The sequence below is a fragment of the Danio aesculapii genome, chromosome 5, assembly GCF_903798145.1.
Source record: "Danio aesculapii chromosome 5, fDanAes4.1, whole genome shotgun sequence".
Lineage (NCBI taxonomy): Eukaryota > Metazoa > Chordata > Actinopteri > Cypriniformes > Danionidae > Danio > Danio aesculapii.
Genome location: NC_079439.1, coordinates 58,407,667 through 58,435,085, shown reverse-complemented (window position 1 = coordinate 58,435,085; position 27,419 = coordinate 58,407,667). Strand labels below are relative to the sequence as shown.

The window sequence follows — 27,419 nt, the reverse complement described above, 5'->3', positions numbered from 1 at the left end:
ACAACTTTTTCCACAAAAAGTGCCATCGTGCAGCATCAAATCTTGTTTTCTAATTGCTGTGGACACCAAATGGCGCCACCGATAGAAAAGATGACGACGTGGTCTTCTCACCCAGTGTGACCACCACTTAGTCTTTAAAATCTCTCCACGGGTGATCGTAGACATCCAGATACATCCGTACCAGCCCTGCTACTTGACTCTCCGGTGTATTCATGTGGCTAATGTTGTTGTTTTGAATGCTGTTTCCCTGTCTGACCCACGTGGAAACAATTTGGGGTAACCAATCGCACATCAAAGAAGACGGAGTTCCAGAACACACCCACTGATTGCTTAATCACCACAGACCAATGGTAGCTCAAAATGTCTAGGAGCCAAAATGAACTTCCCCCAAAGGTTTGTTTTGAAAAGTGAGCTCTTTCAAACTGCCAAAACAAACTCTAAAATAACTTTGTTTTAGCCAGATTTTGTTCGAAATTACACTATTTCAGTTCGTTCTTCTGTTTAGTTTGAGTGTACTGGGCCTTTAGGCTGAAAGCTGTCAAAGCAAAACAAGAGTGCTGAAGCAATTGCTGATGGAAGAAGAAGGTGATGTGGCAAGAAAGCAGCAGAGCTTTTATTATGCCACCAACCACTTCTGATTCTTCCGGTTGTAATCATGTGTGGAAAAAGCAGCAGCTCTGTTTTATCAGAACAAATAAATGTTAAGGTTCTGTTATAACACTGATCTGTGCAGTCTAATAAACCACATGACATATTAAAGAGTCTTTGGTATTTCCCTGTTTTCTATAAAACCAAACAGGAAATCAAGGGTGTGTGACATTAGCATGGGGACTCGGTCAGTGTCATTAGTGGTGGAAAAAATAATGAAAAATCCTACTTAAGTAAACATACCATTACTTACCTAAAAATGTAGTGCGAGTAAAAGTATCTGTTGTATATATTACTCAAAGTATGAGTAAAAAGTAGCCCTTTTAAAAGTACTCAAGAGTAGTGAGTAGTGAGTATTATGCTGTTAAAAGCTGATGATGAAGCCTTTATTTGTCACATACACTTTTACATGCAGTGAAAATGAACCCCCGAGCATACACAAACATCACAAATTTCAGGAGAAGACAGGTCACATTTGGGAAGAGAGAGGTAAAAAAAAAACATTGAATTAGGGCAGTGTGAGATCAGGGGGAAAAAAAGCTCCAGCAACCAAGCACATAAACACATAGACATAGACATAACATCACGACAAGGGATGGGAACAGGGGACGTGGATATAGTGCGATGAGGGTGGCAGCCATCTGGTCCTGTCGCTAGAGAGTGCTGGTCACAGACCCACCTACCCTCATCGGTGGGTGAAAGCACACGAAGGCATGTAATTTGTGGATGTGGATTTGTGTAAACGTAACATTCTGTAGTGCATTTAGTTATTGCCCAGCCGGCACACAACATCATAAGACGTTATTATTAGGTTAGATTTAGGTCGTGATGTCAGGTGACCAAAATTCCTTGTCTAGCCAGTGTCTGAGGACAACGTTATTTTGATGTCCAATAACGACGTCAAATGACGTTGATATTTGGTTGATTTTAGGTTGTGTTAGAAAGTGACCAAAATACAACATCTTAAACCAACGTCATATTGATGTCAAATACTGACATTTATTCGTCAGGTATGGCAACCAAAATCCAACATCCGATAGACGTCACAGTGGTAACGTCCACATAACATCAAGCTGTAACGTTATTAGATGTTGATATTTGGTTGATTTTAGGTTCTGACGTTGGGTTCTGACGTCAGCCTGATTTTCATTTCCAAACAAAATGCAACACCGCCAAGACATCTGGGTACAACTTCAATCTGACGTCATGTTGACGTCTTGTGCTTGCTGGGTGTTTAAGGCCATTTTAGTCATCATACAGTAAACATTCGTCATCTGCTCATCAGTGACATGCATCTAAACAGTCTCTGGGTCAATGCGTGTAAAGATTTTGGACATCTTGGACATTTTTAATCCTCCCAAACAGTTCTCTGCATTTATAAAGCGCTGATGTCTTGAGGTAGTTCATTATGATGGAAATTACTTTCTATGTGCGATTCGATTGGACAGGAATCACAAGACTGATTTTTCTAATCCCCATAGACAAGAAAAAATTAAGTAGTGACTGCAGGTTGAAGGAAAGTAGTGGAGTAAAAGTACTGATATACCACTAAAAATGTACTCAAGAAAAACTACTCAATTACAGTAGTTTGAGTATTTGTAATTACTTCACACCACTGAATGTCATTGGTTAAAACATTTATCTGGATTAAAACATTCTTTGAAACATTAGAGATATGTAGGCTCCATAAGTCAAATTAGGCCTGTAAAAATTGTTCTAGTGGTTTTTGGACAAACCCATGTTGTGCCTTTAAAAAGACAGTCCCTCGAGTTGTTCGAACGAATTCAGTTCGATTCGTTGATGAATGATTCACATCGCTTTTGTTCAGCCAATTCCAAAGAAAGATTCGACTCAAAAGAACGATTCACAAATCGGGCATCGCTTAAACGGCCCCCCCTGCCTGAAGGCTTTCCCCCTCCCGCTTAATGACCCTCGTCTATTCAAGAGCCATTTGCTCACCACTGGCAAACATTCAGGGCATTTATCTAAAAGAGCTTTCCTAAATATGTACCTCTGCCTATGAGCCTCGCATCCTGTCCCACTCCCGCCGTCAGCTTTAGCTCAGCATCCATATTTTTCGCATCCGTGTGGGAGAGAGAGAGAGAGAGAGAGGGAGTGAGAAAGAGAGCGAGAGTGAAGGGAGTGGCAGACGCTGACAAATCTCATGCCGGGAAGCCGACAGAGCCATCCCTACACACACTATCTGAAGTTCGCCGGCACAGACTTCTTTATACCACACCGCATTTGGACTTCATAAGGTAAATAGTGGCGTTTGCGAGATCAGTTCGCGATTGTGTTGCTTGACAGGGGCGTGAAGAGACGGTCGCGAGCACGCCGCAGTGAAGAGCCAAAACAATAGAGCCCGGAGTCCAGGGCGAACAAATGAGCCAACACGCTAAACTTCCGCTGCTTTTAGCTAAAAAGGCTACTGTTTTACGCTGAATTCGTCTGCATTTTGAAGTGAAATTCGCGTGTAGAGTTATTTTACAGAGGTAATTCGCGGTTTGAAAGCCAGCGGTGATGACAGCATATCGAAACTGCCGACCTCAGTGTATATAATCGGAATCATTTCACTGATATGCTAGAATGACCTTGCTATATCACGGCATTATCTATCAGAAGGAGATGTTTCCTTTGGGAAAACAGTGCCTTTGTTGCATTTATGTGATGGAAACATTGTTGCAGATGATAAAATGTGCTTTTTTGTGTCCTCCTTTGCCCTGAAGCATCACGTTATTGGTGCTGTGGCTCCTGTTTATGGACTGGCATGGGCCATTCAAGGCCATTCATTTAGCAAAACTGCATCCAGTTAATGGGGTTTGTGTTTTTGGGCTGTGTGTTTTAAATGCTCATGATGCTTGTCTTCAGTCCCGCAGGTAGAATGGAGAGGGATATCCGCCATCCTCATATTTAGTGCCTCAGTTTAAACCCTTAATAAGCTGCGAAACTTGAAGTTTCACCAGTGGACATAATGAACATGCTAAAGTCCAGTGGCTTGAAGATCCCTGGCAGGGGTCCCAAACATGCCAGTCCAGTGGGACGAACAACCGCTGGCCCATCAACCAGTCCTGCGGCTCAAAAAGACAGTAAGTCAGCTTCTTCTGTGCCTCTAGACCCTCTGTGATATATCTCATCAAATTACCCATCACTAGGCCCAGACAGAACCTGCAGATGTTTCTTCTGCATCATTTTTTTTCTCCTTTATTGTTGTATTTATATTAAAAATCAGCTTTCTTTTGTAACTTAGCAGTTTTGTTTGCACATTTAAAATGTCTGTACAACTTAATTTTAATTTAAGTGATTTATTTTTGATTTTTAAAGTTTTTGAATTTGGTTTTTAGCAGTAGTTCAATTAACTGAAGCTTTTTAAATATGATTTGTTAATAACAGCACTGAATTTAAGCATGATAAAATGCATTAAATGACACTGAGAGTTTCTGCTAGGGCTGGGCTGATAAACGATATTATATCGAATCACAATAAAATTTGTGACTAACAATAATAAGCTCTGGACTTTTTTAATCTATATGATCTAAAAGCGAATCACACAACAGAAATGTACAACAATGGGAATCTAAAAGTGTGTTGATATTAGAGACGTACCGAAAATATTATGCCATTTAGTGGACCCTCTGATTTTTTTGTGCTTTGTGTCATTGTTGGGGGTACTCTTTTAAATCTGGAAGCATTAACAACTTTTATTGAAATATATATCGTTACCAATATCAATAATTATTGAGATTGCATTTTTGCCATATTGCCCAGCCCTAGTTCATGCCTATAATAAGCAAGCTTAACTTATGAAATTATTAAAGCAAGTGATCTGTCATTTTCTTCTGATTTGTATGGCTGTAGATTCAGGTGTTGCTAATAATATTTTAGTCATATTATGCCTTTTTTGGACGTGATACAGTGCAATTATGTGGCATGCCTAAAATCATGCCTGTACTGATGTAACTAGGCATGTCACGATATCTATTGTTTGTTGTATGGTATATTGCATCCCTTATGTGGCATCCCTAAAATCATCCCTGTACTGATGTAACTAGGCCTGTCACGATATCTATTGTTTGTTGTATGATATATTGCACCAAAATATGTTGAGATAAATGATATTATCGTCATTTTAAGACCGTTTTATGCCTCTCATTATAAAAAGCCAGAATGACAATATAATATCATCACAATGCAAGCACACTCTTCCAAAGAACACATAACATTTTATTTTTAAGAATATTTGATTTAATTAAAGGCTTGTTAACAGTTTAATAATTAGACATTGGAATTAAAATGTGAAAATGCATATCTTAAATAAATAATAATAAATGTTAACAAAAAAGTGCAAGTAAAAAAGTAACAGAGGCTGCGATTTCTGCTACCAAATCTGTTTTCAATTGTCAGACAGCCAAATGAAAATATACTAAAGTAATTTATAGCAAATACTATAGTCTTTTTTTAACCACACTGACACCTCCAATAGAGATCGAAATGTTAGCTAAAATGTTGCTAGAATTGGTTTTTATGTATGGACGATATATATTGCATCACCAAAAATGATTGAGCTCATGTCCATGTGTTGTGTGATAAGTCGATAAATTGATTTTTGTTAGAGGCCTAGATGTAATTGTGCCATACTATTTGTTTTTGAGTCTGTGAATTTGCTCTTTTGAGGCATTTTGGCTAAAACTGAACAAGAGAAGCTGCAATGCATTTTTACTACTCTCTGCACTTCTGTCCAAACATTTGAGGACAGTAAAACTCTATTTTTTAAGGTATTAATAATTGTATTTAGCCATAATGTGTGAAATTGATCACAAATCAGAATTAGGCCATTTGTTCACAATATATACATTTCAAACAAATGTTTCCTTTTGTACATCTTTTAATATTATTGGAAAAAAAAAATTATGTTTCCACAATTAAGCATGGGATGATGACCAGTTTTAAGGTTTACCGTGGGTTGGAAAAGTCAAGGTTTTAAAGCTGCTAAAATCTTCTGTTATATCATTTCAAAGTATTTGTAATTAAACATTTTTTTAAAGGACCCTCCACATCAAAAGCTACTGTTCAGTCCACGATTCAGGAAACCATTTAAAAAATAAATAGCATACAAGCATGCTGGACCTGAACAGTGCAATGGCTTACTTTATATTCAAAGAAAAGAAAGAAATCAAACGATGCCTGTTCAAGTTATAAAATAAAACTGTCTTTGAAACTAACGAAGACAGCAGAAGTATTATTTTAATTATTTAGCCTGAGTTTTTACTGTCGCAAAATATTTGAAGTGTATATTTTAATTAATGGGGAAAAAGTTTCTTTTTTTTTTTTTTAACCAGGTATTTAAAAAGAACATATGAAGAGTTAACATGCAAAAACCTCTAAATAGCATCTGAAATGTTCTCCTAAAGTTCTAAGTTCAATTATTTCACTTTAAAAGCAATGAAAAGAACGTATTTGTTACTATAAAAGTAAAATAACTGAGCCTACACACAGGAGAAGAAAATATATAATTGAGGTTTTGCATCTAAACTCTATATATTCTCATATATTCTGCAGTAATCACAATACCATGATACCGTGATATTTTTATCGAAGGTTAACATACCGTCTAAATCTTTAACCGGCCCATGCCTATCCACAATATGATAAAAAGAAGGTAAATCAGACACTGGAAAACACTGAAAACTGAAATACAGCAAGAAGGAGAATAAAATTGTAAAATATTCAATATATACTTTTTAATAAAATACGTTTTTATTGTAATACTATTTATATTTAATTATATATATTTCTAATATAAATACATCTTTGAATAATATAGTAAGCACAAAACAATCTTACTGACCCCACACTTTTAAACGGTAGTGTAACATAATCATTCTTTTAACTACACACAAGCTTTTTTTTTTAGCAAAACTTTGTAAAGATCAATGGTAGCATATCACTTTAACCCTTGACGGTTTGACCCGAGTTGTGGTTTATTGTGATTAATGTGGTCAATTATCTTTCGAATCCGATGACAAGCGCTGACACCGGTGACACAGACGCTGGTTACATAAATCACAGTGAGCTAATCCCTTCGGTGACGTGGCTGACCTCACATCCAGCCGCAAACGAGACCAGACCATGTTATTTACATTAGTTTGTGTGTCACCCAGAAGGGTGTCGTAGTTCAACTAGACTGTGGAATGCTTTGTTCGTTAAATGCATGCAGGAAGTGCAGTGAAACTAGTTGTACTATTTCTTCACTTAAAGAAATCATCACACATGGTCCAAAAAATTTTATTTTACCATCTTAAAAGGGATTTTTCCTTTTAGTTTTTCTTCTAGTATGATTTGTTTAATAAAAGCAGCTCATGACATTCTTAACTGTGTGGGTGAAATGTGGTAGCCTGGCCTTTAAAAAAAAAAAAAAATCACACCACAATAATACCATGTTGTGTCCTGTAGTTGAATACTGTCCATCTATATGAGAAATGTACTAATAATGATTTGGAATAAAAAGAGTGTGTGGTTAGGGCAAAATGTGACCTGTTTTTTTTAAATAGAAAGTTTTCAGAGAATATTTGTCTTAATTGACTGCTTTGTATAAGCTCAGTGTGTGGTTGTGCACGTGTGTTTAACTTGGATTCATTATCACTCACCTTGACTTCCATTACGGTAACAGATGGATAATATTTCACCGTTGTGGATCAGCTGAATGGAAAAATCCTGAGTAACATCAAGAACGAGGAGCAGCTGCTCAAAACAAATGTCCCGTATCACAGATGCAGAGCAGATTATTAAAAACATGGGTGAACATTTTTTCTGAAAATCTAGAGTTTGTAAATGTATTGTTTAATAGTCAAATCATCAATTATAAATAGTACAAATTTTTACATTTATGTAGTCAAGTATTGGAGAATCAGTGGTTTAGTGGTTAGCATTGTCGCCTCACAGCAAGAAGGTTGCTGATTCGAGTCTCGGCTGGGTCAGTTAGCATTTCTGTGTGGAGTTTGCATGTTCTCCCTGTGTTGGCTTTGGATTCCTTCGGGTACTCCGGTTTCCCCCACAGTCCAAAGACATGCCATACAAGTGAATTAAATAAACTAAATTGGCTGTAGTGCATGTGTGTGAATGAGTGTGTATGGGTGTTTCCCAGTACTGGGTTGCACCTGGAAGGGCATTCACTGTAAAACATATGCTGGATAAGTTGGCGGTTCATTCCACTGTGGCGACGCTGAAGGAAAATGAATACTTTAAGTATTTTTTTCCCTACACTAATAATAGCAGTGTAATGGTTTGTTTATTTATTTACATGAAGCAGATTTAAGCTGATTAATCAAATTAAGCTGAGATTTCAGTCTGTACTCTTATTTGCCAAACATTCTTCACTTCACAAACAAAGTTAAGTCAAAATGCAGTTTTTTTTCCCTCTTCCTGAAAAAGTGCTAAATATTAACATTTATTAAATATTAAGACCTATGCTGTACTACAAAGATTTTTGTCTGATCATTTTAATTTTGAGATGTCCCACCCACCTGCTATTAACATCAAATAGCCAATCAATACTTAATGACTGCAATATAACTTATCTCTACAGTATATCTTTTGTTATCACAGATTTTATATCAGTTATTCATTTTGTTTCATTTAAAATATTTATTACTGTTTTAATTCTTCTGGATTCCTGGACCAAATTGGAAGTTAAACGTACATATTTTAATATTTAGCAATTGCATTAAAACATTTTTAGGAACATTTAAGAAACTAATTTAGTTTTTCTCATTTTATTTTTATTCCTGTTAACAAATATGAGATTATTCCTTACCGTTTTCACTGTAACAATTATTATTATTGCTTTTAAAATGTATACTCTATATTTTAAATAGATTCTATATTTATATTGCTATTTCAGTTTCTTTTGCTTTAGCCATATTTTTATTTGTTGTGTTGTCATGAAGACATTCAAGTTTCTTGATATGATGATAGTTTTTTTTCCTCAAACTGTGAGGCAGCAGATGGCAAACAGCACCGTGAGTCAAATGCATGCTTCAGTATTATGTAGTAGTAGAAGTAGTATGTAGCACTTGAAACACCACCATTCATTGACACTCTTCTGTTTTAGATTTATTTTATAATCACTGCCAAAAGTTTTCATCACAATTTAATTAGTCGTGTAGTAGTGCTTTTGGTTTAGTCGTTCAATTTTTCAGAATTAAGCTGTTTAATTAAGTATTTTTCAGATTGCAGAAATCATAATGGTCTACTTTGTCATGGCAAACAAAACCAAGTGGCAGCATTTTTCTTCATTTGAGAAGTTATTGCAAAAATAGTATTCCTGAACATATATCAATCGAACAGTATACTATATAATTAAAAACAAATTATAGCAACTTTTGGTCATGGTAAAAAAACAGCAACTGTATCTCAAGCATCATTTGAATGGTTTAGTATGTTTTGTTTTCAATCTGTGCCCATGTAAAATGGCATGTCACCCAGACTGTGGCTTTGTACAGTCCTAAAACTAATGTTTCCCAGAAGATTTCTTACATATGAAGCCCTGGAACAGGAAATGAGTAGCACGTTGCTTCAAACACAAAAAGGCACGTCAAGTGTTTTTGTTCCAAGATATTTTGTTTTCTCTAATATATATTATTGTTTTTTTTTTTCAGTTTAGCTTTAGTCAGACTGCTGTTGGATCATTTACATAGTGTATAACGGATAATAATATAGACTTAAAATGGACACATTCCATTCTGATTGGCTGGCATGACAATTTTTCAAGTTGCATTTAAATTTTTATCATAGATGAAAAATTTAATTGTAGTTGGAGATGCCACACTGCAGGACTGAGCCTTCATAACTAATGACTGGCAGAATCTCATCGTATATGATATTTGATCGTAGTGGTCATAAATTGACTATATGCATGGAACATGCTTAATGTAAATATACGTGTGCATATTTTCAGCCCATGAGGTTCCTTTAACACCACCGTGATAGTGTAGAACTTATTTTATGATCGGAATATAGTTAGTTATATAGACATAAGCATTAACTTTAGACGTTCAACTGTAAAACAAGATGAAAAGACATTTAAATTTAAGCGGAGTGGGGGGAAGCAGTTTAACACTTCATGTACATCCCTGGACAATACTGTGTTAGAATAAATGTTCATATTTTAAAGATGTGATATGGCCCAGTGCAATTTGGTACAGTGGTTTTTGTCCGGTGTGTGATCCACTTTAAATATGTTCTCAGTCATGTTTAGATTTTTGATTTAGAGCTAGGCAGATCTTAAATGCAGTGAATATAGAACGAAATGACAGTTTACTGAAAATGCCTGGGCCTGGCTAATTGAAATGCACAGTAAATGTGTATATGGTCGACTGGCTGTCTGTGAACAAACTTGCAATCAAAGACTACAGATTTTGACCCAGGATCAGAGGAATATTTCAGAATTTGCGTGAATGTGTGAAATGGGGTGCACACTTTTAGAATTTATAATAATCCTTTGTCACAATGTGAGAGCAATACTCAGTTATTACATTATTCTTCATTACAATATTATGACTCATTAAAAGTCCAATGAAATTACAATTTTAAAAGTTTTTTTAGATGTTAGTATCATTATTGTTAGTTTTTATGATATCTATGAGCTAGTGTGCTCAAAAACAGTGACAAAATTCACGTTTAGAAACATAAAACTGATAAAAGGATATAAGGCTTGTTAGTTTGTCCGCCTAAATGGATCAACGGTTTTATTTACGTCATCTTATACTTCAGTTTCTCATCAAATCGTGACCAATCAAATGCTCTCTAGTATCTTACATGCTCCACCTCCTTCAATACGCTTCACATTTGATGTGCTTGAGCTCAACCACTCTCACTGGCAGACTGGTGATTAAGCAAATGCTTTCCTGCAGGATCAATTAAACAATATTAACTTCTCTATCCTTTTAAAAAAAAATTATTTAAGAGGTTTTAATGGAGACAGCACCTTGGCACTAAGCTCTTACTCTCTCTCTCTCTCTCTCTCTCTCTCTCTCTCTCTCTCTCTCTCCTCTCCAAAATTGAGTTTACATCACACATCGTGGTCCTATATAGCCATGCCTTCTGTCAATCACTCAGCGGTGACACTCAATTCATCACCGCACCACAATTGTTGTTTGTTAGTGACCAACCACATTTGAGCTAAGCCCCAGATGTTTATAATGTCCAGCTCCGCCCCTGGTTGGGACTAAGTGTACCCATACTTGGCAGCTGTGTTCGCTTTCAGTGATGTTCATTACCAACAGAATATTGTGCTATCCCAGACTGCCAAAATAATCAAGGATTTGTTCAAGGAACATTCAGATGAATTTCAGTTAATGTTTTGCACTCCAAATTCACCTGACATGAACCCTAATGAACGTTTGTAGTAGACTAAAGGAAAAGGAGCTTTGCGCTACATTACCCTTACTCTGCAATGTACAGGAACTGTAGGACATGCTATAGATATTATGATGCCAGGAGACCCATTTCCACCTCGGTGAATACATGCATCACATTGCATGGGCTAAAGATTTCCTAGCTTATTAGGCAGGTGGTCATGATGTAAGGGCTCAGAAGTGTGAATATTGAAACCTGTTGAAAATGGTTATTATTTCCTGACATGTCAGTGCAGAGGGGTGGCACGGTGGCTCAGTGGTTAGCACTGTCGCATCATAGCAAGACTTGGATCAACTCCTGGCTGGGTCAGTTGGCATTTCTGTGTGGAATTTGCATGTTCTTCATGTGTTGGCGTGGGTTTCCCCCGGGTGCTCTGGTTGCCCCCACAGTCCAAATGTGGTATAAGTGAATTTAATAAACTTAATAATGTGTGTGAATGAATGTGTATGGATGTTTCCTAATACTTGGTTGTGGCTGGAAGGGCATCTGCTGAGTGAAAAACGTATACTGGAATAGTTGGTGGTTCATTCCGCTGTGGTGACCTCTGAAATAGAGACTAAAGAATGAAGGAATAAATGTCGGTGCAGAATGCATATGCTAGGTTGCTGTTGCTTGTAGTCAGCATGGTGTGTAACAACCTTTATTGCAACCTTTATCGCAAAATTTGGCTCAGTTGGAAAACTTAATGGGTAGTTTGTTACGAGAACATACAGTTATCAAAATATCTATACAAGACTCATACAATGTGTGCAAAATGAGACCAATAATAGTGTAATAATTTCAACATAGGTTCATTCTGAAAACGTAGCCCTATATACATTTCTGGAGATTGTGAATTATGTAGCCAGACTCGTACGGTACAATTCGGGTCGGTACGGGTCACCTTAATCTGTCTTGCGTTTCCACTACCAAGGGTACCCTTTTGGTGGGCGTGGTGTATGACAAAAAAGTTTCAGTCTACGTCATTCTCGCTCGATGAAATGTCTACAGTAAAGCTGTATAGGTCGCTTGCATATCATATGAGAAGCACTTTTCACAAAACATATACTTTATACACATAAATACTTGTGCATAAATGTTCATTACTAACCTTCCTATGAACATGAGTTGATTATAACTGCAGATCAATGACAGTGCAAAATAGCCTACTGTAATGTCTGCAATTATATAACATAAATAAATAAATGCAACATATATGAAAACATACAGACACTTACAGTCTCCGATATGTTAGCAACTACAGAAGAACTACACACAACAGACATTTAGTCCTTATTTAAGTTTAAAAACAACAGGAAGTAAAGCCCACAGTCAGAGCAGACCTCTCATCTGTGTCTGTAATCTTCAGCATCACATGTAGCCTCTGTTAGAGAGCAATTCCATCATTCTCAGTTCATATTAGTCCAAAAGGTGAAGATAATAAGGTAGTTATACATGGCATTTTGTTCATGTTTGCTAAAAAATAATGTGCTCCTTTTTTCTGGCTTCTCCTTTGTTTTTTTCACGCGTCACTCTCGCGTTTGTCAGTTTTCTGACAGGATCGGGTTTCAAAAGCACGTCAATAATCAAGCGCACGTTATTATCATCAGCTCAAGAAGTTTGTTATTTCAAATATAGACGCGCGGCGAACGCAAGCAAGAAAGCGAAACCGCTCGTGCTTCATACTGGCTCGTAAAAAGCTACGAGGCACAGGGTAAAATCTTCTCCTCTTTTTGGCTTTGTGGCTGTTCATCAAGACAACGACAAGGTTTGTTTGAGCCTGGGTCGACCATGGCTCATTATTAAATGTATATATAATTCCACTGTAATCTCTCGGCTGTGTATTTTAACCATGGCGATTCCTTTGTTTTCATTCTGGCTTGTTGCATAAGCGAATAAATTGGTTGTTTAGGCAGTCAGTAAGTCAGTTAGTTGACAGCGGCCTCTAATGGATTTACGCAAGAAGAACAGGAGCAAATGGCACTTGCAAGAGAAATTTGAGATCTCAAAAAGTGCACACAGCGACACTCTGGTGGATTCGCGAAAACAAAAACTGTAAAAAAAAAAAAAAAAAAACATAGCTCCTGGGATGTATTTTGCTCTCCTCAGAAATGTATATAGGGGTACATTTTCAGAATGAGCCTGGGTTGAATAATTAATACACCATTACACTATAATAATATATTTTTAAAACAAGTTTTATGAGAACTCCCCATGTCTGCCATTGGTCAATCCAACAGGTAAGGCTTTTAATTGCTTTTAATGTTGCTCTGTTCAACGTGGTTTTAGCTATCAGGTGATCCTCTTCCATTTTCATCTGAAACAAGGAGTGTTTGGGCCTTGAGGTGGAAGAGTTATCAAGACTGAAGACTCCACAGTGGGCTTCTGAGATAGAAGATTGTGTGTGTGCAGAGGGCGGTTAAAGGCTGAGCTGGGATCATTGTGTTAGCTTGTGCTACTGAATGGTGGGATTGAGATGGTGGGAGGAGGAGTGCAGGCACAATAGTGAAGTGAGGCTTGTGTTCTTCCCTTCTTCCTGCATCTCTCCTTTTTCTTTTTTTTCTGTCTTCCTCTCTCGCTGATCTACTGTTACCGTAGCAACGCTGCCACTTGGGCAAGCAATGCACCAGAGCCTCCGCTCACGTCCCGCAATGGGCCGGGACTTCCTGAATGGGCCTAGTTTTCTCTTCATGGCGTAGCGCTCGTGCAGTACTTCTCTTCAGTCCTGGCACATGCACACACAGACACACTTTTTCCCTCTTATGTTTCACTGCACTGCGCTGAGTGTGCTTCACTGCTGTCATAATGTATGATGGACATTTTTACATTAGAAGGGTCATCAACTAGTAAAACAGTGCACCAGTGCATGCAACAAACTGCATTTTATTTTATGTGTTTTTTTTTTTTTTTTTTTTTTTGCATATGATGGTCTACTTAAAAAAAATGTGTTAATCTAAATCAAGAAAAAAAACAATTCTCTAATTTTACAAAGCAATAGACATTAGTCAGTATCGTATTTAATTTTTGACAAAAGTAAAAATTATTTTAGACATAGAAGTAGTTATTTTAATAGATTTTATTGTTTTACAGTTTATTCATAATGAAACTTCTTAAAAAAAAACTCAAAGCTACTTGTGTCTAGTGGAACATGCATGATCGAACATGCAAGATCTAGGATATCTATATAAGGCATGATCAGGGCTTGACAACTTTTTTGATCACCAGCCATTGTGGCTAGTAGTTTTCCAACATTACTAGCCACTTGTAATTTTCACTAGCCACAATTTTGTTGTAGGGGAAAATGTGTTTTATATGCATAAATTTGACTTTGACAGGTTAAACTACTTGATTTAAATTGTGTATTATGCCCACATGCCTCCTCATTCATTAATCTTTTTTGTGTGTTGTGAATGACCTTGCTCAATAAGCAATAGCAAATGAGTTTCATAGTTTCATACAGAGGCTCATCAAGAGGCTCTGATTGGTCAGCTAACATAATGAGCTGTGATTTGCTGATCAACTCTATGTCACCAGTAAAGCATCATGCCTCCACAAGCATGCTTTGATTCTGCTGTGTAAATAGTGTCAATCAAGGTAGCTGTTAGCAGTATCTGTTTGAGCCTTAATCAGACAGAAAATGAAAAGTATAAACCTCATGCCTGCTCTCTAAAATAATATCTGACAACTGTCTGTAACGAGTGAAAATATGGTGTGGCTCCTTTGAGAGAATCACCATTTTGTGTGTGTGTGTGTGTGTGTGTGTGTGTGTGTGTGTGTGTGTGTGTGTGTGTGTGTGTGTGTGTGTGAACAGTCTGTAGACGCATATATCCAATGTTTATTTTCTCTAATGCTTGAATTAAGTTATTTTTCTGTAATATACAGTGACGCTGATGACAGGAGAATAAAGCGCAAGATGTGGAAGCTTTGATTTTTCTGCTGCAACACGAAAAATAAAGTTATCCTTTATTTTTTTAACTCAATGTGTTACTTGTCTTTCACATGTATTCGGAATAAGCATGTGTAAGTAATATGAAACATTCACATATCTTTTGTGAGTTCATTATCTGAGATGTAGAATGCAGGGAAAGCAGCCGCGTAGAGAGACGCTGTAGCACTGGTGAAGATTGTGGGTGTTAACAGCTGTTTGACAGATAAATATGAATTTGTAGCTAAATTGATAGTGGTGCCAAACAACATTTCCCATTGTTTACATCCTTGCCTCAACAAACCGTTAACACTAGACACTGTTCGTGTCAGAGATCATTTTAACTAATTAAAAATACTTAGTTTGTGGCTCACAATCCACAGCTTCTGCTTGTTGGAGCTGCACCTTTAAAAAGTTTTAGCCGAATCCAGCACTGAACTGAAAAAGATTCAGGAAGCTGTCCTTTGTCAAATGCTAGCTATATCTTTTAAAAATAATTCTCTGGAACTTAATTAAAATTGAATTGTAAAAACTTCTGTTTGTGTCATGTCCTTTGGAAGCCCAAATACAGAAACAGGATGAGGTCTGTGGAAACAGCAGCGTTTGGACAGCATTTTAGCTTTGTCTGCTGTAAAATTACAGCGCCTCTGGCCACGCCCCTTCACTGTGCGAGGTATATGAGCGTGGTAAATGTGTGTAATCGGAAGTCCTTGTGATCTCACTAACCCGGATGTATTTTATTTTGTACTCCCCAAACTTTGTTCGCTGTAGGCTTTGCTAATCTAACTGTGAAATCCTTTGAGCGTATTACATTCAGAGATCTTGTTTATGCTCACACAGCATATTCAATAGTAACTACAAATTTTGACCCTAATTTACTTTTAATTAATAGTTAGTAAGGTATTTGTCGTTGCAGTTAGGTGTAAATATGAGCTATATTTGGGGGTCTTTAATATAGTGATGCAGAATAAGCCATTGATATGCGCTTTGCAAATACTAATAAACAGCAATTGTGTAAAGTGAGATCTGGTCCCCATACTACGCAGCAAGAAAAATAAAACAAATAAAAAAAATTATCAATGCACCTCAAATACATGGAATGGAAGGCACTTACTTTGCCTACTAGAACCAATCCAGTTTGCTTTCTTGCATTAATAAAGTACTATTATGCTCCCATTGATATTCATCTTTGTGTTATATGATTTTTGTCCTCCAAAATGTGAATTTGTTTATATACTTCCACCACAGGTGACGTTTGCATATCTGTCCCTATGTGTAAACTTCTGACCTCAATAATGTTTGAGTGGCATCCAAAATTCTCGACGTAGACAGTTTGTCAGCTCTTATGAGGCAAAGCGACTTACTGTTGTTGCTCTAAACAACAGCAAATTCAATCAGGATGTTTTTTGATTGATAACAAGCCCGGAATTTTCTTAAACCACTGTTTATCACTCAGAGAACATGTTGGAGCAATTGGGAGACAAAAGCAGTCATTATCCCCCTCCCCCACTAGTAGTAACCCCCCACACACAATTATGAAAAGACCCTGGCTCACAGACCATCATCACTGAATCCTTCAAACGGTATCGGGAAAGTGGCGTGTGTCAAAAAAGACACATCTGGATGGCATCCAGGTTCATAAACTATTTCCCCGCGAATCCCACTGACCCAGATTTGTTCATAAATTAGAGTGCTGCTCAGTCTTGCATGAAGTCTGCAGTGACATCCAGACATGCGTGAAATGATGAAAGTGTTCTGATGTCGTTCGTTAAATGAGCTGTGTAACAAGTGTTGACAACATGCGCTGTAAGATACTGTACATTCTAAATATGGATGTTTTCCTGTGTCCCTCATTGAACTCATACGTATTCATCATAGACTTGGTTTCTTTTTCCAGTCAATAACCCGATGTGGGACATGTTTCTGGATAAACATCCATGTTGATCCTGGAACAACATTGCAATCAGCCAATCAGAATTATGGGATGTGTTTACTGTTTATGTTAAGTTTAGGTCTACGGTTAGGTTTATGCACTTATGATTGTTGTCCCACTGTTATTCTCCTCTGATTTTGGGAATAATTTACAGTTATTTGGGGTTTAGGAGTAGGGAATAGGTATGGATTTCATTTTCGAACAAAAAGGATGTTCCAGGATCAACATAAATGATAATCCAGGATCGCATCGTACTTGGCTCCATCATGATGTGCCAGCTCATCCTATCTCTAGTACACTGTAAAAAACTTAACATTATAAGACCACAAACTTCAGGACATTTTTGAGTTGACTCATCTTTCAATCCAATTACTGCTCTTGACTCAATTTAAGTTGAGCACACTCAAAAATATCCTGTAAGTTTGTTGCCTTAAAAATTTAAGTTGCCAACTTTTTATTTTTATTTTTTACAGTGTAAGGACACTCATTTCGTTTAATTTTCCCAACTGACAACCACCACTGGTTAACTGAATAATAACCATTAAATGGTCAGATTAATATTAACTTATTATTTAAAGGGCACCTATGGTGAAAAATCAACTTTTCAAGCTGTTTGGACAGAAATGTGTGTAAGTATAGTGTATAAACTGTCATATTGGGGTGAAATAAACACACCCAGTCCTTTTTTTTTTCAAATTTAACAGCGTAAAAACGTTGGACCAATTGGAGCGGTTTTCAGATCGACCGCAACTTTAAGTAGGAGAGAGGTCCCCCCGCCCACCAATATTGATTGACAGCTGAGCGTATTAACATGTCCCGGTAGTGATGTGTGTTATCATATCATCAAGAGAGGACGAGCGCAAAGCAGCCGGGAATAAAAGGTCTGTTCAGTTCGCTAGGATCATCAATCATCATCAAACGTGATCAAGAGTGAGTTTCACAAGTTTAACATGTTTTAAAACAGAGCATGTGTGTAATGAATTACAGCGATTTACTTCAGATGCACTTAATCAGCACAGCCGCGTGTCAGAAGAATTATAAAGGAAGACGCTTCAATCGCGGTTTGTGGACGTTAAATCAGGTTTATTTTGTACATTAACATAACAGATATCCATACAGCAGTGGAGATTACCAGTATCATGTCACATATGCATGCAAAACGAGTGCAAAGCCTAACGCGCTGTCTCTCTCTCTCTCTCTCTCTCTCTCTCTCTCTCTCTCTCTCTCTCTCTCTCTCTCCTCTCTCTCCTCTCTCTCTCTCTCTCTCTCTCTCTCTCTCTCTCTCTCTCTCTGTGTGTCTGCGTATCTGAGCTATGTGTGTGTGTGTGTGTGTATGTGTCTGCGCTATGTGTTTGTGTCCTTGCTGTGTGTGTGCGTGAACTTTGTAATGACATTGTGACTCATTGTTGCAAATCCACAAAAAAAATGCATCAAATACTGATTGTTAAAGTTCTTACTGTAGTATTTCTCACACACGTTACATGAGATCTGCTTCCTGAGGCAGCCGAGGGCGGCGATTGCTGACAGGCATGTGGGAATGGTGGGCGGGGAGGACTAGCCTTAAAGGGCCAGTACAAAAAACAGCAAAACCTTTGTTTCCAGCTATAATATAGACACTTCAAACAGCTATAATAAATAATCTGATGGGTGTTTTGAGTTGGAACTTTACAGACACATTCTGCAGACACAAAAGACTTATATTAAATATGAAAAAGGGGTAACCTATGTGCTCTTTAATAAAAAAAAAAAATTGTCTGTTTTGTGTCTGACACATTAAATATTGCATTTAAAATACTGATTTATTTTAACATGCAAATGGCAGCACATAGAACATATTAACAACTGAACATCTTCACACAACCGCAGCATTTCCAACAGCATAGAAAAGCAGAATAAGCCAAGTAAAAAGAATAAAATAAATAGGCCTGCCCTAAATATTTTACACATAAATTACAATGTAGATTACAAACCAAAAAAATTGACTGAATCCTTTTTAAGAATCGGCATGGACTGTTTTACCGTTTTAGTACAACTTTTATTAAATGTTTTGAACCACTTCAAATGACTGCTGTATTCCTTTTCCTTTAGAAACGTCTACTGAAGTAAATGCGTTGTGAGTGTTATTCAAGTTGTTATTAAATATTTGTATCTTTTTAGTTGCAAGATTTGGTCAATTATACATTCAGTAATCTGGAGGTACAGTAGTACGGTACACACTAGGGCTGCACGATATTGGGAAAAATTAATATTGCGATATTTTGTTTTAAATCAGTAAATACAGTTTCACCAGATGTCTTGAATAGCTTTTTTTGTTTTGTCTTTTTTGAAAGGGTTCATATTTTAGTTGATTACTATTAGGATTATTTTGCATAATACATAATGGCCAAATTACAAGCATGGATTATTACATAGGAGTAAAGACTGAAATGAAATAGTTTTTCATGATTTTTTTCATATAGTATTCAGGTACAGAACTTTTATAATTAATTGTTAAATATCACTGTATAGTCTTCATCATATTAATAATTAAATATAAGTAATCCTTATAATCTAAAGCTTCAAATGTTATAATTTCTTGTAGGACTGGGCAATTCGGCCTATAATCAAAATCTCGATTATTTGAATGTTTTAACTTGATTACAGTTAATGAATGATTATTTTATTTATTAATTTTTTGCCTCTTTGTTGAGTTTCTTTACGTTTTTTTTTTCTGAATGCTTCTTTAATGTACAGGATGCTAAATCTAGCTAATTTAAAGGTGGGAACTGGCAGATTTGCAACATCTTTAATCATTGGGTAAACACAAAACAAAAGTTTCCATACGGAGCTCCTCCACGGGACTCGACACTGTAAACACATGCTTCAATGGGTTTGTGTCTGTCAATGCCATCCACGCTCATCACCGCAATCACAGAGCTTGCGCTACATGTTGTCGTGATGTGTAGTTAATTTTTTTGAGAGGTACGGGGGTATGCGGCCACATGAAGGCTGCACAGGACCATACGTGTGCGCTCAATGCAGAAGTATACATCAGCCTTAACTGAGGGGGGTCACGTGACTCCACACACGGTAGGCAAAGTAATCAAAAAAATCGACCTGGAAAAATTTGATCGATTATAGGTTCCGATTGTCGATTTTTATTACTTTTTGCTTAATCGCCCAGCCCTAATTTCTTGTGCTTTTATGCTTTCTTGAAATGCTTAATAATAATAATAATAATAATAATAATAATAATATTAATAATAATAATAATAACAATAACTATTTTAAAAACATTTCAATGATAATATTTCACTACATTATGGATAAACATTGCAATGATAAACTACCTGATCAACTATAATCATGACTGGATTTGACTGGAAGCATGCTATGACATTGCGGAAATTATATATTGTGCAGCCCTAGTATACACAAAAAAGGCAGCATAATATAACAATCTGCAATGTACTGTTTATGTGGAGCAAACTCCACCCATAGTAATTACTTTGATATTGCATAATTAGAAGTTCATCCACCTACAGCGCTAGTTCAACCTCTGTAAGGACCGATTCTAATTACACACGTTTTGCGTGGCAGAATGAAAAGAAATACTTCAAAAAGTTGAGGCTTCACAGAACCCTCCAGAATGTCTTGCTCCATAGACCTCCACTGTAAGTCTGTTGTAGGATAAACTATCGTTATTTGCTTTAGCAAAGTCAGAGGCGTTTCTTTGGCAACCTGGCATGGATTATATTGATAAAGCTTTGCTAAATCTATCCACAGGTTGCCCCTACAAGCAGACGACTCCCACCCCAAGCAGTAATGCCTCAGACAAGTCCAGCTCCAAAGCCTCTGAGGTTGGTGACGAGGTGGCCGGTGACTTTGTAGTCGGTGAACGTGTCTGGGTGAACGGAGTCAAGCCGGGTGTCATAGCCTACCTCGGAGAGACCCAATTTTCCCCGGGACAGTGGGCAGGAGTGGTGCTAAATGATCTGGTTGGGAAAAACGATGGCTCTGTCAATGGCGTGCGCTACTTCGAGTGCCAGGCTTTGCAGGGGATTTTCACGAGGCCTTCTAAGCTCACGCGCCAACCCATCGGAGACGGGAGCGATGAGCAGCAAAACGCGCAGCTTCAAGGTGGAGCAGGAGCTTCTGGCCAGCGCGTGGTCATGCCGCTCAGAGAAGGCATGCTCAACAGCTCCGTCAAAACCGGCAACGAGTCCGGATCCAACATGTCTGACAGTGGATCTGTGAAGAAAGGTGGAGAGAAGGACCTAAAAGTTGGAGATCGTGTGCTGGTGAGTGTTAACATTTTCCCACAGTCAATATGTTGACATGGACACCAATACTCCAATTTTAACATAATTAAGACAATACTCTGATTAAGAGTCTACCATGTAAACAGTGATTTTTGATGACCTTAATCCGACTTAAGTCATAATCAAACTAAACAGAAATCAAATTAAGACATGTAGAGTATTTCTATTTTAGTAGCATTACTGAAGTGCAGCACAGACTTGAAAACACCGCAACCAAACTATTACCGTTTTGTAGTACTTTTCACTACGTTTTGCGACATGACGCACACACTGCAGTTGTCAGGCGTTTGGCGACAAACAAATGACAATGGCTTCAAGCACATTTTTAGTGCCGTTGGGAAATGATGACTATGTTGAGAAATCTCCCACCAGTCCTTACTGCGTACACGCATCCAGTTAGTCCAGTATTCAAAGATGGTAAATGAAATGGTATCTGACTGCAGAGATGGCCTGTTGCTTTTGATATTGTATTCCCTATTGTTTGCACATATAATGCGAGAAATTAACTGCATTTGAACTTGTTGCAAAATAAAAAACGAAATGTCCAAAATCAAATATGGTGCAATGACGAACAAGCACTGTTGTTGCGTGAAATGCCAGAGGAAACTAGCGTCAAATGGTAATGTACTGACGTTAATCGAACTAAGTTAGTTCATATTATTGTCTTGTTCAGATTAAGGCAAATAATTAGATTACTGATGTCCATGTAAACAGAGTCAGTGAGAATAATCAAAGGCTGCATATACCAAGAGGGCCCATTAATACAAACACGATTTATAGTTGTTTTGAATTTCATTTGAAGTCATTTCAGTAGGAATTTGCACATTTGGGAGTTAAAGTATGAGTGCGTAATTTTGTTTGTGTGTGTTCAAGTTGGTCCAGATTTTTTTTTGTTAGATTTTGTTGTTGATTTAAAATGCTACTGGCAAGAATTCTCATATTTGACTGTTTACAAAGCTTCTGCATAATACAAATATTTTATAATGAAGAGTAGACAATTTTACAAGAAGTAAAATTGGTTATTTGCTTGGATGTCTGCAGCTAATCTATATGATTTTTTGATCTTTGTGTTTGAAATCCTGAATAAAAATGCAACACCATTCGAAGCTATTTAATCGATTAAATGTATTCCAAAATGTAGGTTTCTTGATTTTAACGTGTAATATTTCAATTAATGTAATAAAGGAAAGGAAGTATATGAGTATGTAAAATCTTTGTACTTGTTAACTAACTATTATTTCTAATATTTCAGTTACTAGAATAATTGAAAGGAAATTCAAACATATAGCAATAAAGGGATTCACAGCTTCACGTTCAAGATAAAGATTTACATCAGAGATAAGTATTTATCTTGAAATAAGTCAAATACTAAATGTAAGTATGTAACTGTACAATAACAAATCAGCAGAAAGGAAGCTAAACATGCAATTGCGTGTCTTTGAAAAACAGAACAGTACTGGTGTATCACCGTGGATAAAGGGGAGGCCTTGCCTTAGAAAATATCCTATTTTTTGAAAAGCAAAATTAATATGTTAAAGGTCTATTTGGAGAGTATTCTATGACTTTTAGGAGAGTCTAGAAGGTGACTTATTTGTTGAATTGATGGACATTAAAACTGTACAGATTAGACAAATATGTTATATGCTGTATTATTTTATATATATATATATATATATATATATATATATATATATATATATATATATATATATATATATATATATATATATATATATATATAAAGAATTAAATTTTCTTTCAAAGTGTATCAAGTTATTTAGAGTTTATTTATTATTCTTGTGTGTGCATATATATATATGATAAATAGGCTAAATGATGAAAATGAATCATTGACTTCTGCTGTCTTTATTAGTTTCAAAAGCACCGATTTCATTACAATTACAGTGTACTGTGTATTACTGTGATATGCATTATCAGTATTTCTGATATGCCCATCCCTTCAAGTCAAGTAAACAGCAAGTTATTATTTCGATCTGCCTGTGTCTCACTAATGTGTGACTTTCCTTGTGTGAGATTCCTCGTGTTAGGTAATAGAAGATGGCCAATAGCTGTCTGCTTGGCCATACTGTTGATTGGCTGTGGGTCGAATTGCTTTCCATTTAGTCCTAAAGCTTTTCAGGCAGTCAATATTCTTAATCAGATGGGATTAGTGCTCCATAAACCATCAGCTATTGATCTCCACTATCTACTTGACTGTCTGCTTCAATACCAGCTGTCACCTGATTGGTCTGTTCAGTGATGTACACATAAGGCTGGAGACCCACTTTGACACAGGCGCACATCAGTTTCGATGAATTGTGCTAGTTAAGTTTCATTAATGTTGAAACCATTTTAGTTTTTTTTTATTTTACTTTCAGTGTTTGTTGTGTTAATGTAGCTAAGATTTTGCAGCAATTATGACTGCCCCTATGGGGTTAATTTATTGTAACTGCCTTTTTGTTGAGCTGAACGAAGGGTAAAAGTTATTGACTGAGGTAATCGAACAATATGTGCTGTCAATAGAGTTCAGTTGAATTTAATCTAGTGTATTCCTATTGCAAACCCAGTCATTTCACAAAGTATGTGGCATTGTTTTTAAGAATAAATTAAATGCACATTTTATATATGATTTTAAACTACTCGACAGTTAAGTTGTATACAATCATGCATTATAAAGTAACCGCATTAGAAAGATGTCAATTCCCTGTTGTTTCCCCCTATGCTTGGTGTCTTATTACCATGTCTGCGCTTTAGTGCATGAAGGACCTCTCAAAGTCAGTGCTTTTCCATTGTTTTCTCTTTAAAGACGTGTGAAAATGATGCTTAAATTTCAGCTATATGTGTTCACCTAAGACCAGGACTCGACATGACATTGCTTTGCGCTTTTAGGATTAAACACTTTGTAATCCACACATCAAATGGTGGTCTTGACTTTCTCTACCGATAAGCAAAGTCTTTCCCAATTTTCAGACCCATAACATGCTATTTTCAACACTAGTAGGAACTGGGAAAGGCTGCTTACGAGTGATAATGTAAAAAAAAAAAACATTAATGGACTCTTTTCACATTTCTGTGTTTCTCAGTAGCGGAAGTCGTCATAGCTGGATAAACTTGAGAGCACAGTGAATGGGAGAGTACAACAAATATTTTTTTACAATCCAGTGTTTCCTCTAGGATTTTAAATTGCTTTTATTCCTGCCATTTTATGATGTAAATATATTAATTATTCAGATTTTAATAAACCTTGTCATTCATAATGTAACTCAGGTAGATGATCATAATTATGGGTGAAAGCATGCATAATGCTTTTGTCTCGTAAGGCGTTTTGTCATGAAACATGAAAGAAAATGTAAATTAAAACAATTTAAAATGTTTGGTTCAATGAAGCATGCATTTGTATGTGAAAAAAATGCAATAGTTACGCATGCTTCATTAAACCAAATACGTACATGTAAGCAAAATTAAGTTTTCATATTTTATGGAAAATTATTCTGATCTACAGAAACCTGTGATGGGCTATTTTAAGACATTCGGATAGTAGGGTCAGAATTTGGTGTCAACAACATGAAAGCATGGATCCATGCTGCCTTGTATAAACGGTTCAGGCTGGTGGAGGTGGTGTAATGGTGTGGGGGATATTTTCTTGGCACACTTTGGGCCCATTAGTAGCAATTGAGCATCATGTCAATGCCACAGCCTACCTGAGTATTGTTGCTGACCATGTCCATCTTCTGACAGCTACTTCCAGCAGGAAAACCCGCCATGTCATAAAGCGCAGATCATCTCAGACTGGTTTCTTGAACATGACAATGAGTTCACTGTACTCAAATGGCCTCCACAGTCACCAGAGCTCAATCCAATAGAGCACCTTTGGGATGTGGTGGAACGGGAGATTCGCAACATAGATGTGCAGCCGACAAATCTGCAGCAACTGTATGATGCTATCATGTCAAAATGGACGAAAATCTCTGAGGAATATTTCCAGTACCTTGTTGAACACATGTCATGAAGGATTAAGGCAGTTCTGACAGCAAAATAGGGTCCAACCCGGTACTAGTAAAGTGTACCTAATAAAGTGGCCGGTGAGTGTATTAGCAACACAGTTAATAACAAGACTTAAAACGAGTGTTCAGTCACTTATTTAAATACAAACTATGTGTCACTTTACTTTTAGGCTTCTTGTAGATACACAAGAAAAAAAAAGTCTTCATTTTATTGCACAGCCCTGTCCATATCTCAGAATTTCAAATAACTAAAAAGCTAAATAATAAATCAAAGCTTTTTAATCATCAAAAGAATCATTTGTTGCAGCCAAAGTTCACAGAATGTCTAAGCGGGATTGTCGCAATAAAGCATGACCAGGTTCTTTACTCTGGTGTTATTGAGCAGACTTGTGAATGTGCCTCGGTCAGCTCGGACAGTCCGTCAAAGGAACTAGAAGGTGGATCAAGTCACTGCCAAGTCGAGGCTTATGCTGACTGATTGTGGATCTGCGGCACAGCGACTGATAGAGATTGAGAGAGGAGACCGTCTGACTCAGCTTTCTCCACTGCTCAGTGCTCATCTCTGTGCTGCGCTCATGTATTCTGCGCAGTTTATTGTTCTTCTAACACCCAGAAGGACTGTAAGAGAAAAAGCCGCATTGTTGTAAAGAAATTACTTGGATGCTTTTGCCAAAGTGTGTCTGACATGTGTTTTTTCAACCTCATAAATTGCTGCTGTTTTGATTTGGGATGTAAAAACTGCAGCGAGATGACATGATGATGTAAATATTGCACATCTGGAACGTTCCACTGAGGAATGTTTGTGTTATCACCTTATCCACACTGAAATGCACTGTGGCTCATCTGCCACGTCAGTTACACACACACACACACAGACACAGACTCGGTCACTGGCGGGAGGATGTGATGTGTCTGTCTGAATATATTCTCTTCCGGACGCTCTCCTTTCTTATGCCAAACCACAGATGTGTCAGAAGCAGACAATCCTGCTGTGCTCAGAATACCTCCTTATGAACCTGTGAAAACTGAAAATCAATTCATTTCAGCCCCAAACTTTGTTTTTAAGCGTTTGTGTGTGTGTGTGTGTGTGTGTGTGTGTGTTTGTGTGTTTAAAGAGTGACAGTAAGGTTTCACAAACTGAAAGAAGGAAAAATAACAAACTTTTCAGAAATATTTGCTAATGTTAACACTTTTGTAGGGATCTTGTAAAAGGAAGAATTGGAACTGCGCTGCATAAATTAGTATTTAATTCATTTAATTTACGTTATTTACATTGATTTTGTTATTTTTACAATATTATTTACGATTGATTTAAAATATGGTTAAAATGACTTGAACTAAATTTTTCTTGTATTTAGAGAGATAAAAAAATAGCCACTTGGATAACATTTTAGCAATACATTTATATGTAATAAAACTTAAAGGTGCAGTATGTAAGTTTGACACCCAGTGGTTAAACTAGGTATTGCATTCCTGGATCAAAACATAAGCAAGCGCAGGTTGCCAGATTGACGACACCAACAGCAGTGGGTGTGACTTTCGAGCCTAAAGGCTGATTTAAGTTGTGTTCTAAATAAAAGCAACGGCACACAATAGAAGGAATATTTTCCATATTAAAAGGAGTTTTTGTTCGAACCAACATCTGAAATTTATTTTAGAAACGGCTTCTATTTCTTGCAGCTGAACAACAAAAAACTGACAATGATCACCTCAGGGACACCTCATGTGCTTTATTCAGTGTTAAATACTAATAATGTGAGTTTGAATGCCCTTTACATTACATTAGTATTGCCATACTACAGAAAGCAGCAGCAGATAATTCACCTCAGATCTTGACAATAAAATAAACCGTTTGAAATTGAACTTTAGAACTGTGAAATAATGCAAGCCAACACATATCAGCGACTCAGCATCTACATTTAATAATTTTAAAAGGTTTAATATGTATTTCTTAGATTACAAAGCTTACCATTTTGTGAGTAAGTGCACTATTTTGTGCTGCTGAATGGCTGTATTTAAATTTGGCTCTATTTAAACTTAAATTGCTTATCACTGCCTATCTCGTCACAAAGCGTGTTGTTAGGACACGGGGTTACAATGTAACCTGCTCACCTAGTGTTTACATTCGTAACATTTATATTATTTGCTAATTAATAACCACCTCATGTGGAACTCTGAATCTGCGTCTCATTTCGGAAGCTGCTACTGTCCACAGG

General features: G+C 36.9%; 1 protein-coding gene across 3 annotated transcripts in view; it reads left to right on the top strand.

Moving 5' to 3' along the window:
* Positions 1-2,753: 2,753 nt before the first annotated feature.
* The window catches only part of clip2 (CAP-GLY domain containing linker protein 2), a 67,321-nt gene continuing 42,655 nt past the window's right edge, over positions 2,754-27,419 (top strand). For all 3 annotated transcript variants that reach the window (XM_056458543.1, XM_056458541.1, XM_056458540.1), the window contains exons 1-3: positions 2,754-2,906; positions 3,517-3,734; positions 20,664-21,178. In XM_056458543.1, coding sequence (XP_056314518.1) covers positions 3,620-3,734; positions 20,664-21,178 — 630 coding nt within the window. In that variant the 5' untranslated portion in view covers positions 2,754-2,906; positions 3,517-3,619. The remainder of the gene's footprint in view (positions 2,907-3,516; positions 3,735-20,663; positions 21,179-27,419) is intronic.